General features: G+C 40.6%; 1 protein-coding gene across 1 annotated transcript in view; it reads right to left on the bottom strand.

The window, feature by feature from the left end:
- Window positions 1-227: 227 nt before the first annotated feature.
- LOC308040679 (ovostatin-like) overlaps window positions 228-17,502 on the bottom strand; it is a gene marked incomplete at both ends in the record, with an annotated part of 39,712 nt that continues 22,437 nt past the window's right edge. The window contains 18 exons of the mRNA XM_080344907.1: window positions 228-280; window positions 1,268-1,370; window positions 2,518-2,589; window positions 4,843-4,933; window positions 5,127-5,251; window positions 5,392-5,607; window positions 6,040-6,256; window positions 6,899-7,068; window positions 8,409-8,483; window positions 8,942-9,098; window positions 9,980-10,061; window positions 10,351-10,527; window positions 11,524-11,607; window positions 11,905-11,956; window positions 12,637-12,758; window positions 14,191-14,317; window positions 14,900-15,128; window positions 16,422-16,521. Of these exons, the coding sequence (XP_080201033.1) occupies window positions 228-280; window positions 1,268-1,370; window positions 2,518-2,589; window positions 4,843-4,933; window positions 5,127-5,251; window positions 5,392-5,607; window positions 6,040-6,256; window positions 6,899-7,068; window positions 8,409-8,483; window positions 8,942-9,098; window positions 9,980-10,061; window positions 10,351-10,527; window positions 11,524-11,607; window positions 11,905-11,956; window positions 12,637-12,758; window positions 14,191-14,317; window positions 14,900-15,128; window positions 16,422-16,521 (2,252 nt within the window). The remainder of the gene's footprint in view (window positions 281-1,267; window positions 1,371-2,517; window positions 2,590-4,842; window positions 4,934-5,126; window positions 5,252-5,391; window positions 5,608-6,039; window positions 6,257-6,898; window positions 7,069-8,408; window positions 8,484-8,941; window positions 9,099-9,979; window positions 10,062-10,350; window positions 10,528-11,523; window positions 11,608-11,904; window positions 11,957-12,636; window positions 12,759-14,190; window positions 14,318-14,899; window positions 15,129-16,421; window positions 16,522-17,502) is intronic.

Genomic DNA, 17,502 nt, shown 5'->3' with positions numbered 1-17,502 from the left:
CACTTTATCTGGAGTTCCTGATCCACACTGATCCGAAGCTCTTTTGAATTGTGTGCCAGAATGGGTCATTCTGATCTACTGCAGTTTGGGATTTGCTTATTCCTCATTCTTCTATGTGCTTTTCATTGCCCTCCCAGAAATGACAAAATTTCTCATCCTCTTCTTCCCTGTACAAGTGCTTGCCTGATATCTTCTGAACAATTACCTCTTCTGGCACATATCTATTTTCAGTTGGAAAATGGGGAACAGGGTGTTTTGTATTCTGCAAGGGCATATTCATCTGGAAAGAAGAAAGGAAGGTGACATTTGCATAACAGTAGGAAATCATTCTGACCCCAGCCCATGTGCACCTGCAATTAACACATTATGAAACAAAAAACATTCGATAGATTTTGTGGTAATCTTCCAGCTGTCAGGGCACACAGTTGTAGGGGTCCACAATTGGATCTCAGTGCACTCCTTTGGTCATGCATGTCAGGACACATCACTGCTATGACCACGCAGGAGGTGGATCAGATGGTAGAACATGCACTCCAGGGTCAATTCTCTGGCTACTGCTGCTCATCTGCTAGGATGCAGTTTGCAAAGGTTGTGCCAATCTTGAGAAAAGCATGGGAGAACCTAAGCCACTGTTTTGATAACATGAATTCCACAACTGGGTAATATCTGATACAATTTTAGTTCCTTGAGGCTAGATGGAGAAAGGTGGCCAGGCACTTAATTTTCATGTTAGGTGCTTAAACTCCTGTTGGGTTCAATGGGACTGTCATTTCTACTTAAGTATTTAAATTCTCCTAAGGGTCAGTTCTTTGACTGCAGCCTACTATGGCAATATAAAGCAAAAATATGAGATAAGCCAGAGCAGGGAAGTCAAGAACTGCCTTTGAGTTATTGATTTTAACCATCATGTTCAAACTGTAGAAGGTGAAACCACTCTTTTTTCTGCATGTAGTTTGTAAAAAAACAGCTCCTGACATATAAGTTTCTAATCTGCTTTATGTTGAAACGAAGCAAGAAATTAAAGGACAGGGGGACAGGAACAGTCTATGCTACTGCAAACCTTTTACAGTCTAATAATATAAAGCAGCAGAATTGCTAGCTGGCTCTCAACTTGTCTCTCCTGAGAAACAAAGGCACTGAATGAAGAAAAGTGAAGGTAAGCTTGCACAAATAGAGCAAAGGGAAATCCATTGTCCACAACTTGTAAATGCTGAGATAAATACTTCAATTTTACAGGTTTTTTCTCCAGCCTACTGAGGTCACCTACCTGTTTCGTAGTAATCATATATATGTACTGGCACTGGTTTGATATCTGAGACAGGCAGACTTTGCTCCACGCTGAAGGAGAAGCTGATTTCCTTCTGGGAGACCTGGAAATGACAAGGCAAGAAAATGCATCATACCTACCCTTGAGGCTATGGCTGAGTCAGATAATTGTTTAAAAGCTGTTGTAAATATGTTTTGTTGCTAAAATTGTGTGCTCTTTTCTTTCTTCCTTTTCATATTTCCATTGCCATTTACCCCAACCATTCCCTGGTTAATGTGGCTTTCAGCACATCAGCATGCAACCTTTCACTGAAAGTTGCTGTTAGTTTCTTTCCTTCCTTTTTCCCAGCTAACATCACCTTCAGCATCCCTATGAATCTTCTCCCCACTTTTGTCTCTTTAATCACATTGAACTCAAGATCCCCATCCTTGCCTGTGGTTCAGTTCCTCATTTCACACTCTTTCAGCCAAATGTTCCAAACTCTCCTCCTTGCTCATCTTCCTCATCTTCAACCTTTCCCCTGCATGCCTGGCACTGTGCCCCTGCTTTCTTCTCTCTTTGTCCTTGTTTTTATCTTGCTGATCTCTACAGGAATGGAGCCATGGACAGTGGCTCTGCAGAGCTTTCTGCGTCACTGGTGCCATGATGGGTAAACTTTTCACATCTCAGTATTTCAGCTTCTCTGTGAATTCAGAATGCTGACTCCGATCTTCCTTATTAGATCCTTGGAAACCAACTAATAAAAGTTAGTGTTTGAGAGGTAGGTATTATTACTGTTTATTTTTACTTCCTCTCTCCTTTCTGTCTTGGTATTTTAAGATCCCTTGTGTTCTGATTTTCATCTTCCTTCTCTCTCATTCCCTTTATTAAAGTCATTGATGTGGGAGGGCCGTTTTTTCATACAGAAACCTCTCTAAAAGGGAAAGGTTTCTCAGATCAACTGATGAGAAGCATCACTTAGGGGCTGAAGAATATTATGTAGACTGGGAACTTCTGCAATATGGAGTGCAACTTAGCTGTGTTTGTGAAATGCTATTTCATCATATAGCATCTTCCAAAAAAGTAACAACAAATGCATCTCTATTCACTGTAGACTAAAACTACTGTATATATTTGATATTGGACTGAGTGAAGTCCCTTTACATCTCTAAGACTTGTATTGATAATCTGCTATTAATGAGATTATTCTTTTATCTATCTGTTGTAAACTTTCAATTCAATAAAACCGAAAAGAAACATCTCAAACTTACATTCTGAAGGTAGAAGAAGATGTGGTTGTCCTTGGTGTCTATACGATCCACAACAGAATTCTGGTACTGGAGCTTTAAAGAAGGCAATTGATAGCAATGTTAACATAAGAGACTTTGCAAGGAGATTTAGCTATTCCACAGTGAAAGATGTTTAAAGCCGCTGCCATGCTCCTCTTGTGCCACCCTGACATCTCGTGGCCAAAATAAGAAATGTAAGTTGAGTATTTTCATAACATGACGAGCGGAAACCAACCACAATGAAAAACAGTTCTACTACTCAGCTTTGCTGTGTGTGAATTTGTTAAAGAACTTAAGGGTGCTCTCATTTCATTGAGAATTCACTATTACATGACCATTTCTGCAGCTCAGGTTAACTCACTTTCTAGTGCATTGCATATTTTAAAAACTGAAAGTTTAAAAAAGTTTTAGAAAAGCACATGAGCAAAATTATTTTACTGTAAAAATACACAAAAATAAAATATTCAAAAAGTTATAAACCTACTAATTTTTCCCATATATAGAAAAAGGAGTACATACAAGTACAAAAAGTATCTATAAAGTACAGGAGCAGGATGCCAAATGGTGTCACATCTCAATGGAAAAAAACTTTCAAAGAAAATTTACTAATTTCATACTGTTCTAATAAAAAAAATAAATTCAGTCCTGAATACTGAGTGGCTCTGAAGACACCTAGCTATGAGTAGACTCTACAATGAATTTCATCCTTTTTTTCATGTGGGGAAACACCAGTAACATGAGAAGACCCACAAGAGCACCTGGACCCTGCTCTCCCCAGGGCTGCCACACGGCAGTGACCAGACCCAGTGTAGGGGGGTGAGACCCACGAGTTGAGTCAACAGCAGAGTATCCCTGTATCACCTCAGTGACTTAAGGGGAATGCTGCCTACAGGGACATGGGGCTGAGCATGGGGTGCTGGGGCCTGAGAAACAGGATATTTAGGGGGAAAACTAGGACTAACAAAGGGAGGGATGAAGTCAGACTGGGAGGGAAAAAAGGGTGAGAAAATGAGATATAAGGGTGGGAAAACAGGAAAAAAGGGAACAGTTGCACATAAACATGTTGGTGGTCAGTATGCTTGTCTTTCCATGCCTTGCAGCTGGTCACTGCAGTCTCTTCTCTCTTTTTGAACTCTGTTCCTGATTACTTTCCTTGGTGAGGGGCTCTCTGTTTTGTGTGCACCTGTGCACATGGAGTGCAAGTCATTGGAGAGGGGATCACAGATCACAGGGACCATGTGTCTGGAGTGCCAGCATCCTGAGAGACCAGACTTCAGGCCTGTTGTGTGTGCGTGTGTATATCAGTGGGTGGTCACTAGTGAATTTAAAGCTGGTCTAGCTAGTAAGTTAAGTGGCTTGGCAGCCACCTACTGAAGCAGAAGTCTGGGCCAAATATGGAAGATACCAGAGAATCTGAGCTAGCTACAGGAGGGATCAGAAGATCTGAGCCTGTTACTGGAGGGACCATAAGGTCTTGGGAGCAGATATTGGTCGGGTCATTGGGCTGGACCAGCTACCAAAGACTCATTTGTGTGTGCCTAGTGTGTGTATGTGTCTGCATGAAGCAACTGGAAGACTAGGGGATCCAAGCCCAGCTGCTGAAGAGATTGCATGTCTCAGGCTGATTACTGGAGGTACATACCATGTGTATGTTTGCGTGCTGTGGGGCTCAGATCCAGCCACTGGGGTGGGGCTGTGGCCTCAAGGGTGCATATGTCCAGGTACCAGCAACTAGGTACAACAAGGATCCAGGGGCAGCTACAGGGCAGACTGAGTGTCTGAGGTCAGATACCAGAGGGATCCACATGTATTTGCATGTATACAAGTGCGTGTGTATGAATACACGTATATTTATTTATTTTTTCCAAAATTTGGCTTTCAGTCTGATCAGCCAGAAATGGGAAAAAGGATAATGCCATTTGTGCTATCTGTGCTGGTGTAAGTACTGTCTTTTCTGCCTCTGTTGATCTGTGTGGCCAGCCATGTATATATGTTTATACATATATGTACATATAGTGTACTTGTCTGCCTATTGGGAATATGCACTTGGCCTTGCTGCTGGCTGGACTTGGGAATATTAAGCTGCAGTAGTCTTATTTCTGCTAAGCAACTGGATTCAGCAACTCCTAACAGATTTGTCTTCAACAGGTGAACACCTACGAGTCTGAGACACAGAAAATGTGACAGAAGGATATGCCCAGGGACTTTGCAGAATTCCCATGGAACTCCAATTTGCTAATCAGAGTTTATTTTTATCAACTTCCTATGTTTCCAGGGTTTACCATTAACTGTGTTCCCATTCTTTACCTTTTCCAGGGAAGACCTTATAGGAACAAAACCCGAGAGCATCTTCACATCAATAATAGCCATGTTGGAGACATTGCGGTTTCCTGTGTAACTAAAATGAGAAAAGTTCTGTTAGTCTGGTCTGCAAATGGAGAGACCAGTGAATTACACTGTCAGCTCCCAATGATGCTGTTTGTCTTCCTGCAGCTGCACAGAAGCAGTTAACTGCTTGTACTCAAATTTACTTGATTTGATGCTTTACCAAACTGTGAATACAAGGGGTTAGGTAAATAAGAGGTAGTTACCTGGTGGAGAGGACAAGGTCAAACTTTGGTGGGAAGTTGCTTGTGCAGGATACATTGGCTGTCCATACAGAGAGAGAAAATCCTGCAACTTTTTTTGGCAAATGGACGTTGTATCTCAGGGTAGTCTAAAAGAGATTTGAAGTGTGGGATGGTCACAAACTTACAGGCTTTTGTGGCTTTTGCGTGAGGCATGGAGAGGAATGAGGTATGAAGGACCCACTGCTTTGTTCTCAGAGGGGTGGTTCTGAGTTTCCAGCTTGCTTACCTGCAGATAGACACAGCCAGTGCCCTTCACTTCCACACTGTAATTCCCTGGAATAGTGGGTAAGGAAGCTTGCTGCAGTAAGAAGCGGTTGTTGTCATTCACCTGGAAAGTCTCGCTGGGGGACTTCATGAAGTTGATTTTGACTGTGTTAAGACTTTTTTTAGAGAAGGTGAGGTACCCATACTGAGCTAAAGCTTGGAGAGCAACAACAGTGTCCTGAAACAAATAAAATCATTCCTAATTAGATAGATACCCAGCTGTAAGATGAAGTTATGAGATTAGCACAGCTCCTATTTCCCTGAAGCTTTGTCAGTGCACATAATTGGAGAGTGACTTTGCAAAAAGCTAAGGAGACAAGGTACAAGTTCTGAGGCAACAGATTGGAAGTATCCCGTAAAACCTGGAATAATGCTCTGTCAACAGTGACTGCTGTCTACTGCTAACTTGAAACTCAGGTAAATTCTCATTTCCTGAAACTCAAATATGTATGAAGCTGCCAATGAAGAGCATGATGTGCCCTGACAAGGAGACTTCTGTGAACACCATTTATCAAATATTATTCAAGCAAATATGCAGTCATACCATTGAGATCCAGCTTGCAGGCTGGACTGCTCCCAGAAGCCTTTTTTTACCACACCCAGTTGTTACCTGGCTGGAGGAGAAACCACCGTACGGGTTCTGTTGTTTGACAAGCCAGTGCACGATACGAGAAATGTAAGATAAGTCTTCTGGAGTGAGTTTGGTTCTGTTGAGCAGAGCCAGAAGCACATAGCTGGTCATTTCAATCTCAGCAGAAGGGGCACGGGAGTAGAAGACAGGGAAATATTCTGCTGGTGGCTTATTTTCTCTCTGCCAATGAATGGAACTACCTGAAAACAGAAAAGTGGTGTGTAAAAAGCATGGAAAAATTACTTGCTGCTTAAGCCATTACAGTATCACGTGGGAGATAGGCATACAATTCCCTCTCTGCCCTTACCCAGAAGTTTTTTCAGTCGTCATTGTTCTGAACTGGGTAAGTTGCAGTTGCAGGATGGAAAACAGGAGGGGATGGAAGGGGAACTAATAAAAGGGGGCTGTATAAGTCAAAGAGGGTTTGAAGTGAAGGCAGTGCAGCAGAAGGATGCTAAGGCAGTTATGAATTGGAGTACACAACATAGTCAAGGGAACTGGGTTAGTTCAGCATGGAGAAGAGAAGGCTAATGGAGTAACTAGGTGCAATCTTCCACTACCTTGGACTGAGACTTACAGGGGTCTCTTCCCACCTACAGTATTTCATAATTCTAAAGTAATCAGGTCACACCTCACTCTCTTCTGCAGCCAAAAGAGACAGACAGAGAAGTTAATGGAGATAAACTCAGTAACATAGCAGGAATGAAATGAGAAGCAAGTAGCATGAATGAGAAAACAGCTACAGCTGTTCTGTTCTTGTTCTGTTTATCAGAATAGCTTACATCATACAACAGGCCATTCCATCAACTGTATTGTCTGTATCATGGCCACACTGCACTTACCATCTCTGGTAGCTGTCTTGTCCAGCTTCTCAAGGAAGAATTGACGTCTTTTCTCTTTGCCAGCTAAGCCATAAGCATAGGCAAAGAGGGCCTGGTTGTACAGGTTGTTGACCCCATTGCCAAATGCAGTCTCCAAACAGTTCATGCCGCTCTGAATGATGGGATGCTGGTAATGCAAAACATGGTAGGGTTGTCAGACACTGTGTCTCAGCTTCTCTTTAAGCACTTCCATCACTGCTTAAGCTACCATCACTGATCCTTCATGCTAAAAGTACACATCATCTATGGCATGTTTAAGGGCCTACAGTATGTATCCTGTAAAAAAATCCCCTTCCAGTGGTGCTGCATTCTTTCTGCATTTATTTAGAGGCAGCATAGCCAGACTAACAGAGCACTGTTGTTTTCCTGACTTGTGAGATGACCTTATGCAGGTGAACCCCTTGTCTCTTGGTTGATTTAGTTCTAAAATGTGGATTTTTACATAACTATGTAGAGGGTATTGAGACCTCATGATGAAGCAGGCTCTCTTAGATGAATGTTATTTCTCACTTGCTAGTTATAGCTATCAAGAAAATTCTTCAGCCCTTTTAGCCTTACAGACTATCTCTGTGAGCTCAGCTCTGTTCAGCTCAGATATCACCAGACACTACTAACCATGTCCTGTCTATGCAGCTTCACTTATAGATGTGACACTAGGTTCTGGAACTTCTTATGAAGATAGTGGGAACTAAGTTCATGTTGCTGAAGAATTATTTGATTCTGCACAATGTTTTTATCCTGCTGGTCTCAGGTACTTAAATGATGACCCATAGCATAGTATCTGAGTGACCTGCAAAACCCACTATGCCTAGAACATATGTGTCAAATTTGGAACGGTTCTTACCTTCCCCATTTTACAAAGAACAAAATCAGCAAAAAGATGGGGTCTCAAAGATATGCAGGAAGTGTATTCCGAGAACAGAACTAGGCTCTCATTCCCCTGTGCTTAGCAAGTATTCCAACAAGCAACTCTTAGTTTCCTTCTATTATTAACAGTGATAAAGGGAAATGGAAACAGAGCTTGAAACTAAATGCACAGAGAGTTTGTAGGACTGTAGATTTGCATAGCTTGGACTTTGGACTGGGTGAATTCAGAGAAAATTCCAAACTGGATTCTGAATGGAGTGGGGAAATTCATTCTGGATTTTACACCTACATAGACTACCATTGTTTAACACAACTGGATTCCTAAGGGAATTTTAAATTACTTTTCAATTAATAACTTCAATTAAGATTTTTTTTCAAATTAATCCATAGGGACTGGATACATAACTAATTTATAAGACTCAACAAATGCTTACGGCAACTGTAGACTTCTGTAAACATTTTTGGATTTTCTCAGCTGCCCCTACTGTCCTACAATCAGTACTTAACACATTGTAAAAGAATATAGATGTGAAGACTGTGACTTGGGCACTGACAAATTGCTGATCGGACTAACAGTGCGTAACAGCATCAAATACCCACAGCAGCAGAGTGTCCAGCCTCCAGCAATGCTGCCACAACATAGGCTGTGAGTGAGTATTCACCTTCTTCTCCACCCTGAAGAAAGCACAAGCAAAGAATAGGTCAGTACAGATGTCCTAGAAAGAAGCAAATTATGAATTAACTCACAGTTCAGATAACAGTTAGATTTGAGATCAGAAGTAATTTTTGTCTCCCTGTGTGTACAGGAATGAGAACAAACAAGCTGACACTGGATAAAGCCAGAATTATTTCACACATTTTCTTTGCTTCTGCACATACATAATAAAGCACATGGCTGAATGCGTAATGCAGTGATGAAAAATAAAATCTGAGATTTCTGACTCAGAAAGTTATACTTGTTTCTACCTCACCATCAATAGCAGACAAAAGAATCATGCCTCGCTTGTATATTGGAGGCATGAGAGAATAGTATTAGGAAGAGTGTGTGGTGATGAGCTTGTGTCTGGCAGAAATAATCCAAATCAATCCCAATGCCAGAACTGGAAGTTTGGGACTGAACTTGTCTCAATTACCTTCAAAGCATTGTTGAAATGTGAACCAGCATTTTCAAAGCAGCCATCTGACTTCTGCTTGCTTGCCAGCCAGATCAAAGATTGAGACTGGACGTTGTTGTCAATGTAGATGTAGCGTCTGGCTTGTGCAAATGACTTGTACACAAAGGCAGTGAGCCTGCAGGTGAACCAGAAATAGAAATTGGGTAAGGTGTGAATAAGACCAAGAAGGCTTACCAGAAAATGGATATGCATAGAAAATGACACAAAATGAACTCCAGAATGTCTGAAGTAAAAGAAACAAGTGTTTCATAAGTTTTAAATAAATAAGACAGTTGAAATCCTGATATGAAAAACTAACCAGGAGTTTCTCCATTACTGTGCTGAATCCATTCTTTCAGAGCAGGAGTATAGACACAGCTTGATGACTGATGATAGTAATTTCTAATCTTTATTAATAGAATTATGAAATAAACTAGGTGGGAAGGGACCTCTGGAAGTCTCCAGTCCAACTACCAGCTCAAACTAGGGCCAGCTTCAAAGCTCAGTCAGGTTTCTGCCTCTTGTCCAATCATGTTGTGAAAATCTCGAGGGACAGAGATATCCATATCCTCTCTGAGCATCTGTCTTGGTGCTGCAGCCTTCCCCTGGGGAAGATTTCTTTCCTTCTACCCAGCTGGAGTTTTCCCTATTGCAACTTGAGTAAGGACAAACTCTTGCCTTTACTCTGTGTACCCCTGACAAGAATCTGTCTTTTCTACAGTCCCTATCTAGGTAGTGGAAAGCTTTACCCAGATTCCCCATTATATTACTCTTCTACAGGCTGAACAAACATGGTTCCTTCAGCCTCCTCTCAAACATTATGTACTCCAGGCCCCAATCATCTTATCATTCTTTTTCTTGCAGTCTCTTCAGTTTATTAATCTCTCCTTTACTAAGGGATCGAAGTTATTGAGCTATATTCATTTAGTGTACTAAAAATAAGAATCACTTAATAGTTTGATCATTTTTCAAAGCCTAAGATCCTGCATGAGGGAAACAGAAAGTGTCATAACTTACCATACACTCCCTTCCCTATCTCGTGTCCCAAAGGAGCTGTAGGATCCATCCCGGTGTTTATATGACAGCTGTTTTTGGTAACCTGAAAACACAACAGAGATAATATATTTTCTAATCACAGAAAGGGACTAATTTTGTTATTTATTCAACTGAAACAGTAAGAATTTTGGACTTAATATTAAGTAAAGTATGTTTGGTCTAGCTGCTTTTGCTCCTGGAAGTATGACATGCTTCTTTGGGGTGCTGTTGTTGTCTACTCCTATGCAATAAAGGTGGTGCTACAATTCAGAGATCAGTGTTGACCACATAGAGCTTTAGAGTTCAATCTAGACAATCACAATATTAGACAGAGGAACCTGAAAGCCTCTCACCTGTGGATAAGTATCCAGTACCCCTGAGTCTAATCTCTTCAGTCAGCTGACCAGTTTTATTCAGATAATCCAGGGCATAGATGTTGGGTGTGAACAAGGCCATGTTCTGTTCTCCGCAGCCGTAAGGCATATGAAGGAGGTTCTCCATGTTCCTCAGGGCTGTACCCAAAATGTCTCCTGGAGAATGAAAGATATAAGGAGTCAGCTCAGTTTAAATATGTTTTTATTACACAGCATTATACATTGCTTTATATCACCTTATTATGAACCCAAGGGGAATAACCAATATAGACTAAATCACAGTAACCAAAGACACAGTTTAGAAGAAATGTTGAAATGCCCCCATTTCTTTTCTTTTTTTTTTTTAATTTTTCACTTTAATGCTGGACACCTGGGAGAAACTGAGAATTTGAGAAAAAAATGAGCACCAATACTGGCTGGCATAGGTTCTGAGAAATTCTATGAACCTTTAGAAGGGTTAGGGTTCCCTGCTCTTTATAGCTTGCTCCCCATTTTGTATGTACATATGAGAACGAGATGTGGAGTATGGTGCTGATGGTGCAATACAGAGGATGTATTGCACACTATCAGCACACCTCACACTGACCCAGGTACACAAAACAGTTGTTTAGAAAGCAATCTCAGTTCAGACCTTGAAAAACTTGAAAAACACTGAAGAGAACTGTCAGTCTGAATAACTACTTTAAGGTTAGCAGAGCTGATTTGGACCTGAAAGTCTTTTTCTATGGGAACTAGTAAAATGACAAATGTTTTTCATTACGTGAAAACATAAATGTGAAAATAAGCAGTCAGCAAAGTTCTGAAGTCTTCTTTCCAAGAAATCAAAATACCTTTTTTTAATGAAATCTGCTTTATCTCACTTTTCAGCTGAATTAACTGTTTTACTATACAGAATGCAATATGCTAATGCAGTATAATCTGAAATGTAATATAAATTGAAATAATTTGACTATTTTGTCCTCTTTTGATATAAGAGAATTCTGACCAACTTTTGTCTTTCATTGCCATTTTGCAAAGTAGGAAACATCTTCTCTAAAGTCAAGGTTAAGTTATCTCCTCAACTTTGCAGTAGTTTTTGCATATGTATACATGGTGCACCACAAGACAAACATCATCATTTACTTTTATTTTTAACCTAAATGCTAAACGTACCAATGACAGAAAAATAAGCTCTGGCTGATCCTTCCACCATGTTTCCTGGCAGGCTGAGAGAAATTGGTTCTGAAGTCGTTATGTCTGATGAGAAAATGTAACAACAAGAATTGTTAAAATAATGTTTTTTTCTGGAAGTCTTCACTTTGTAAGCATTACTATAGTGACTGTTAAGATCTGCAGTCTGGATAAAGAAACTCCTGCAGAGACTTGCCCAATGGCTCACAGGTATCTCTGAAAATCATGAACTGTAGCCCAGTACCTTTCCCCTGAGACCCTCTTTCCTCCCCTGGAAGGGTCTCTGGTTTTGTAGCACAAAAACTACAAGATAGTGAAGCAGGTTCTCCAGCTCCCTGGAATGAACAAATCAACTTGCCTTACCTTTTGTACAGACAAGAGAGCTCTGAGTCAATTCTTTTTTAATACCTTCGGGCTGTTTGATTGCAGGGAATTGATCAGAAAAAAAAAAAAAAAAAAAAGGAGAGAGAGAGAAAAAAAGTGTAGATCACCATAAAACTGTGAGCAAGATAGCAGTGTAAAACAGTATGTGTCTATCTAGACAGTGAACCCCTTGTACCCAGTCCTGCCGTATGTCTGCTAGAATATCTCTTGGTCAATGGCTCCCTCTCTTACCCAACACCCTCTCCAGAGAACCTTCCTTCTAAGAAAGCAGTTACAAAATAGACATTTCCAGCCCCTGAGAGGGCCTCTGTCCAACTAATCCTAGGTGGGTGCTGCTTTATAATGCTCAAGATAAATAATTTTCCTTATATATGTGCCCTCCACCCAACTCCTCAGTATTACAGTCACAGGCTAAAGGCATTTATAGGTAAGGTGTGGAACCTCCCTGCTTCTGGCTACATCTCTACTGACATCCATGGAGTTACAGGCATGTATGCTTGTAGTCCCAGGAAGGAGACAGCAACAGAAGGATAGTGGATGCCACTGATCATTGTGATTTACACTATCATTTTCACATGGAGAAGCCTTCTGTACATAGCTCCATCTGTGTCAGCTGTATTTCCTCTTCACATTAGCTAACTGCTTCTAACCCACAGCTATGGGAATTGCAGTTCCACAAAGCAGAAAGCACAGACAGATTTCCTACCATACCTCAACAAGTAGAGTTTGAATCAGGGTGTCCCTGTGAATTGTCTCATTTTCTGAGGATGTGCTGCTTCCAGTACCTATGGTATTCAGTTTGGCCTCAGCAGTAATTGTGAATTTCACTTCACCTGGAAAGCCACACAAGAAAAGAAAGTTATCTTCAATTACTACAGTTAACCCTGGTTTTTGCCACCTCTATTAGGCTGATGGACTACTGAGAAAAATGTTCTCTGCGCAGGCAGCTCAGTAGAAACAGATTTCATTAAGGCTCCACGTCTGTCTGCTAGTGGCAAGGAGTGGTTGCCTGGGGCCCTAGCATGAGGAACAAAATAGGGGTGATCCTGGCCAAACAACTGGAAGTACTCTCTACCAATTTCCACTTCTTCTTGGCCTTGTGTTGAGTTTTTGCTGGCCTAGGGCAGTGTTGCAATAGTTATAGTCCTGGTGTCTCTTTCATTCAGATGAAATTCGTTAACTGAAGGACAACACTGAGAAGCAGCACTGAGGAGCTCACACACACACACAGAACATTAGGGATTGGAAGGGACCTCAAGAGATCATCTAGTCCAATCCCCCTGCTGGAGCAGGAACACTTAGATGAGGCTACTCAGGAATGTGTCCAGGCAGGTCTTGAATGTCTCCAGAGTAGGAGACTCCCTGGGCAGCCTGTTCAAGTGTTCTGTTACCCTTACTGAGAAGAAGTTTCTTCTTGAATTTAAGTGGAACCTCTTGTTTTCCAATTTGAACCAAACCCTGAAGTGATCAGCTTTGCAGGCATTACTTAACCCCTGCAAGCATTGCAAACTGGAAATCCAAAGGAATTTTTTATCTGGAATAGAATGCATTATCATTACCAGGGAGAGACACTAGCTTTCTTTTTTTCAGCTCTGCAGTATTATTTCACTGTACATTCAGTGTTCACCTCACTATAAGTTTGAATCTATCTCAGTGAGTTTGAAGGAAATCAATTATAGGGTTTTAGAAAAAACCTTGTAAAGAAAAGGTCAATATGTGTTTTTTTTGAGTTTTGAGAAGAATCTTTGCTAATTAAAAGGTTTTGTAACTTTTGGGGCACTTACATATGCAAGCCATTGTAACTGTTTTTTTAAAATACAATGTTGACTTGAAGGCAGTGTGAACTAAAACAGATGTAAAATTGAGGAGGAGCAGTGTCCTCTTTGCCCATTGAAGATCCAGTCAAAAATTATTAGCAAATTTAATTTTTACTGAATACAGTTGGTCAGATGCAAAACTGCCAGATGAATCATCACAGGCACATGAAATTCTGCCAGTATTTCATACATAATGTGATAAGTGAAGAGTTCTTCCTAAAATGGACAGGAAATTGACTACCAAAACTTGGAAGAGATAAAACACTAGAACAACTGACTGCTTATTCAGTGCATCTAAGGGAACTTTAGCAGAGGTCTAATATTACATTTGTGGAACAAGTAATGGAGCTGTCCTAAAATGCCTGCATGTGCACTATTGATGCTGCATTAAAGGGTGGGAGTGACAGAGGTAGAAAGATCAAATAGGGTGATGAAAAGACAAACTTACCGATTTTGTTTGGGCTAACAGCCCAAATATAGGTTTTTCTTTCATTGACGCACACCCTTGCTGTGTTGCCCTCTGGTGAAATGATTTCTGCCTTGTAGTCACTCGACTTTGCCAGTATGGCACTGATCTGAGACAAAGAAAGAAGCAGCAAGTTTACAAATGAAGCAGGCTGCCCCTAAAGTTAGGCTGCAGAGCAAGGGAGACTTGCTGGAGAAGCTATTTGTCATATGAATCTGCTATCAGAACAGAAGGATGGGGTATTTCTCTGAGGAAATGGAAATCCTGTCTCTTTTCTGCCCACTGTTGTCTGGCTTTGACAGAAGTATACCTAGGTGTCTGTGTTCATTAGTCAAGTCTTCTTATGAGTTCCTGCTGCATGCAGCATAATCAACATGTATTCCGTATTGCACAGCATAGGACCCATACCCTCTACTCAAGTTCATCCTTCATGAGCAAGAAGAATTAAATTAGATAGGGTTAAGGAGGAAATTCTTATCTTCTCTGGACCAACCACAGTTATCATCGGCCACATTTTCCTAATGTTATGACACAGGGATGGGTCCAGAGAGAGAGGGTGAGAAAGGAATATGTCAGGCTAAAGCATAAGTTAAACACTTATTTCTGCATTTCTGATGCATTATGCAGGAGAATGCTGGGATCTCTGAGGAACAGACAAACCATGTAGGAAGTAAAAGGGAACTTGATGTACCTGGATGCATTTGTTGAGGTAGTTGAAGACATTGGCTATTAAATTAAATTTTTCCCCTCGAATGACAGAATATGGCAAGGTGAGATCCACAAAGAATGGTTGGAATGCTGTCAGTGAAACAGGTGAGGTGATGCCAAAACCAGCATCATCCTGCACACAGAAAGCACTGGCTTTCCATTCTGTGATGGTGTCAGGAATGGTGTAAAAGACATTGACCTCTCCCCTGGAACTGAGGAAAATACAAAAAAAAAAGCAAAAACAAACAGAATGAGAGATGTTCTTTAGCATCTTAAATCCAAATTGTAGAATAGGCTCCCTGCTTGAATTAGTGGATTGGTTTTGGCTAGGATAACATTCATTTTCTTCACAGTAGCTACAGGGCTGTGGTTTGGATTTGTGCTAGAAACAGTGTTGATAATACAGGGATGTTTTAGTTTTTCAGCTCCTCACACCACCCTGCCAGTGAGCAGGCTGGGGTATACAACAAGTTGGGAGAGGACACATCTGGGACAGCTGACTCCAAGTGAACAAAGGGATATTCCACACCACATGACATCATCTTCAGTACATAAGATGAGGGAAGAAGAAGGAAGGGAAGGACATTCAGAGTTACGGTGTTTGACTTCCCAAGTAACAGTTACACGTGATGGAGCCTTGCTGTCCTGGAGATGGCTGAACACCCGCCTGCCCATGGGAAGTAGTGAACAAATTCCTTGCTTTGCTCTGCTTGTGTGTGTGTGGGTTTTGCTTTACTTATTACACTGTCTTTATCTCAACCCATGAGTTTCCTCACTTTTATTCTACTGATTCTCTCCCCCATCCCACTGGGGGGAACTGAGTGAACAACTGTGTGGTGCTTAGTTGCTGGCTGGGGTTAAACCATGACAGCATTTCTGGTTTCATCTCACTTTCTGCAAGATACTGCTCTAAATTTAAAAAGTATTATAAAGCTGGAAGTAAAGATGAATAAAGGTGAATTGCATGTTAAAAAGTACTTGGAAAAACACTCAGCTTTTTAAATCTAGAAATACCATTTGTTTAAATACCATAATGCCCAAACATAGAGATTAGAACCTATAAATTTGGATTAATATTCTAGAGCAGCCCCTGGATGCATAGTTAAGATGGAGATGTTCTCATTGCATATGTTATGACATCTTGGAAAGAAAAACAAAATTACTTGAGTTTTCTGCTGCTGAATTAAAAATATGATTAAAAATAACAAGTTTTGCTCCTGGTCTCTCCTAAGCAAATGCTCTTATTTTACTCTTAGCCTTTATTCTTTCTTCCCATCAGAAGGATGGGGGACAGAGTACAGATCAGATGTCATTCAAAGTTCAAGTAGGTTTTATACAGTGTACAAAGTCAGGAGCTAAATGGCCATTGAGCAACATGGGAAAAGGAGACCTGCATCTACAAAGCAGACATATGTTCCATGGCTTCTTCCCATAACTCTTTTCAGCAACATGTATGAACTCAAAAATCCACATGAAAAGTAAGAAGTGAAACCAAAAATACTCACTCAGTATGAACCAGATCCCAAATCCAGGTCTCGGGGAAGAATTTCCGAACAGTGTTACTACCACGAGCACCGGCACTTCCACCAATGATCTTTGACTCAGCTAGAAGATTGTGTATAGTTAAAGTACAATATTAGAAACATCAGTCCAGAAGAATCTGAACTGCTGTGAAGCATGCTAAACAGAATAAATGAATACTAAGTATTTCATTTGAACATTTTTCCATTTTTTTCCCCATTAAAAAAATTGCAATGGATATAAGGTACAGGAAAAAACAATTTCTTAACTATTCTTTTTCTTCATGGGAAAACACTAGAAAATGTAGCTATTTCACAAGACATTTCATGTCATTTAATATTGAAATGTCTCATTATCCAGTTCAAAAGGCACGTCCCTCATCCTCTACCAATAGCTCTCTTTGATTTGCAAATAGACAACAGTAGCCAGTATTGTCATGAAAGGTTATAATGCTTTACAAACCTCCCTCAGAATTCAATCATTCTTACCTAGTAGTTAAAAAATGGAGCTGAATATCCAGCCGATTGGAAAACTACTTTTGTTCACATAATCAAACTACAGGTCTGATATTAGGAAGCAAAGTTGTCTTTCTAGTTTTGACACATGCTCATTTGTGATGTCCAACAACACATTTAGCATGGAGGTACCTCAGATTTCCTACCCATATCATGGAAGTAACAATACTTCCTTATTTTGCTGAACTTAGAATGATAGAATCACAGAATCATTGAAAAAATCTAGGTTGGGAGGAATATGTGGAGTTCTCTAGTCCAATCACCTTGAATTAGGACTAATTACAAAGTCAGATCATGTTACTCAAGGGTCTTGTCCAGCTCAGGTTGGAACACCTGCAGTGATGGAGATTCCAAAACCTCCTGGAGAACCCCTCCTAGAGTAGCACAACTCTCATGGGGAATAACTGTTTCCTAGTGTTGAATAGCACTTTCCTTTGTGGTAACCTATGACTGCTACTTTTATGCTGATCAATCTGATTTGGAGGAAGATAATCATAACTCGTGCTGATGTATAAAGTGCTTTGGAGACTATGCTAAGGGCTGTATGGAT

Source organism: Nesoenas mayeri, assembly GCF_963082525.1.
Source record: "Nesoenas mayeri genome assembly, chromosome: 1".
Classification (NCBI taxonomy): Eukaryota; Metazoa; Chordata; class Aves; order Columbiformes; family Columbidae; genus Nesoenas; species Nesoenas mayeri.
Note: the sequence above shows the minus strand (reverse complement) of the source record. Positions and strands in the feature narration are given on the sequence as shown.